The sequence below is a fragment of the Elephantulus edwardii genome, unplaced genomic scaffold, assembly GCF_000299155.1.
Source record: "Elephantulus edwardii isolate Elephantulus edwardi_28Jun2011 unplaced genomic scaffold, EleEdw1.0 scaffold00017, whole genome shotgun sequence".
In the NCBI taxonomy this organism is placed as follows: domain Eukaryota; kingdom Metazoa; phylum Chordata; class Mammalia; order Macroscelidea; family Macroscelididae; genus Elephantulus; species Elephantulus edwardii.
Window position 1 is genome coordinate 28378140 of NW_006399767.1, and position 2251 is coordinate 28380390.

Below are 2251 nucleotides of genomic sequence, written 5' to 3' on the forward strand. Positions count from 1 at the left end.
GTCACTAAGGAGGGATAATGACACAAGGCCACTTGAGCGGGAAAGCAACCTTCCGGACACCAGCTGTGGGTGCCTTGTGACTCCACATCCCTGCCCTCTCCAAGAACAAGGGCGAGGGATGACAAGGGGAAACCAAAGACTCAGGATGATCTCACACACTCTCATTCCTTCGTTTACTGAGTATGTACCAGAGGCACTGATGGGCCTCTGTCAGTGTGCTATAGGATGGGGAAGCAGTGTCAGGCAAAATGAGCCAAGTCCCAGCCTCAAGGTGGGAGACAAAAAAGACCTCAAGTAGAAGTGCAGCTACATCTGGAGTAAGTGCTTAACTTTGTCAGTGAAGTCAGGGAGGGCTTCCCAGAGGAGGTGGCGTTCAAACTGGCATCTGCAGGGTGAAGAAGAGTAAGCTAGCAGAGAAATAAGGAAAGAGCATCACATGCAGAAGGGTCAATAGGTACAAAGACCCCAGGCTGGACAAACAGGGCAAAGTGAGGCTGGTCACAGAGAGTGACAGGAGGGAGCCACTGATGAGAAGCAGGGCAATGATGTGATCAAATTGCTTGTAAATGTCACCCTAGGGAGAGTGGGCAGTGGGAGCAGGGCGTGAGATGAAGTGAAAAGACCAGGAGGGGCTCCTGAAGTCATTCACGTGGGAGAGGGCAGCCATGGAGCCAGGGGGTTGGCTCTGGAGGAGGAGAGAAAGGTTTGGGAGGGACCTGAACTCACAGGATGTGGTGACAGATGAGTGACAGGTCAGGCAGCAGGGAACGGGGAATTCCAGAAAGGTCTGTTCAGGCTGGGGACTAGCCCTTAAACAGTCAGTGCGTGCCTGTAAACCAGGGTGCCCCCTGGGGGCCAGGATGGTGAAATTCATCTCAGGAGAGGCCAGTCCTTGGAGAAGGACATCAAGCTTAGAAAGGTCAGCATAAGCGAGGAAGACCCTTGACTGTAGCAATGGGGTCAAGTGTGTCAGAAATGAGGCGAGTGGCTCAGGATAGGACAAGATTCAGAGTCATTGATCATAGGGTAGCTATGAGTCGAAGTCGATGCAATGGTACAATAACAACAATTAGCCCAAAATTTAGGAGCTGGTCTGGGGCTCCCTAGAGAAGTAGCCTAAATGTCCATGGTTTCCACTCATGTTACACTTCTTATTCCCCCACCTGCCTCTTGGGGCTGAACAAGAGAAAATGTGTGACTGGTATATGGATGGTTCTGTGTGACGTGCAAGCACTCAAAAGTAGACTCAGGCTTTTCCAGCTTGGTTCCGGCACTATGGCCCCCGCAAAGAAGGGTGGCGAGAAGAAGAAAGGCCGTTCTGCCATCAACGAAGTGGTGACCAGAGAGTACACCATCAACATTCACAAGCGCATCCATGGAGTGGGATTTAAGAAGCATGCTCCTCGGGCACTAAAGGAGATCCGGAAATTTGCCATGAAGGAGATGGGCACACCAGATGTTCGCATTGACACCAGGCTTAACAAAGCTGTCTGGGCCAAAGGAATAAGGAATGTCCCATACCGCATCCGTGTACGGTTGTCCAGAAAACGTAATGAGGATGAAGATTCCCCAAACAAGCTGTATACACTGGTTACCTATGTACCTGTCACCACTTTCAAAAATCTACAGACCGTCAATGTGGATGAAAACTAATAGCTGATTGTCAAATAAAGTTATAAAACTGTCAAAAAAAAAAAAGTAGACTCAGGCCACACCGCAGCCCCTTTCTGGCACCTCCTGAAAGGACCTCGATGAAGGGAAATCCTCCCAGTGAGTAAAGCTTTGCGCAGAGCACGTGGAGGGAGAAACGGCCAGATTTGTGACCGTATTTGTGAACAGAGGTCCATGGTCTGGCAAGAGTTGTCGTCTCAGCCAGAGAGGTCCCAGATATCGCTGTGTGGAAAAAGGATTAGCAGCAGGCATCTTGGAGAGGAAGCCGAGCTTTGGAAAAAATGACCGTTGAGAGAACTTGGCTGGCAGCAATTGGAAGTCGAAATAAAGCACCATATTTGATTGTGAAACAGCGCGCCAGACCACCCGCTCCTCGAGGCAGGGCCTGGGTGTTTTGTTTACTGTCTCCTGCCACCTATTACCAAATATTATGTTTAATAGATGGAAGACTATAGAGCCTTGCTCAATAAAACAAGGAATGGAAACAAGGAGTGGAAATGGCCTGACCCTTCTGCGCTCTGGCTTCCAGCCGAGGCTCAGCTGCTCACCAGCCATCTTGCTCAGGGAAAGAAGTTCCTTC

At 50.1% G+C, this 2251-nt stretch overlaps 1 protein-coding gene across 1 annotated transcript; it reads left to right on the plus strand.

Moving 5' to 3' along the window:
* Window positions 1–1257: 1257 nt before the first annotated feature.
* On the plus strand, window positions 1258–1684 carry LOC102860166 (60S ribosomal protein L31-like). The gene has a single exon (XM_006882080.1). The coding sequence runs from the start codon at window positions 1276–1278 to the stop codon at window positions 1651–1653; it is 378 nt and encodes a 125-aa protein (XP_006882142.1). The 5' UTR covers window positions 1258–1275; the 3' UTR covers window positions 1654–1684.
* Window positions 1685–2251: the final 567 nt, after the last annotated feature.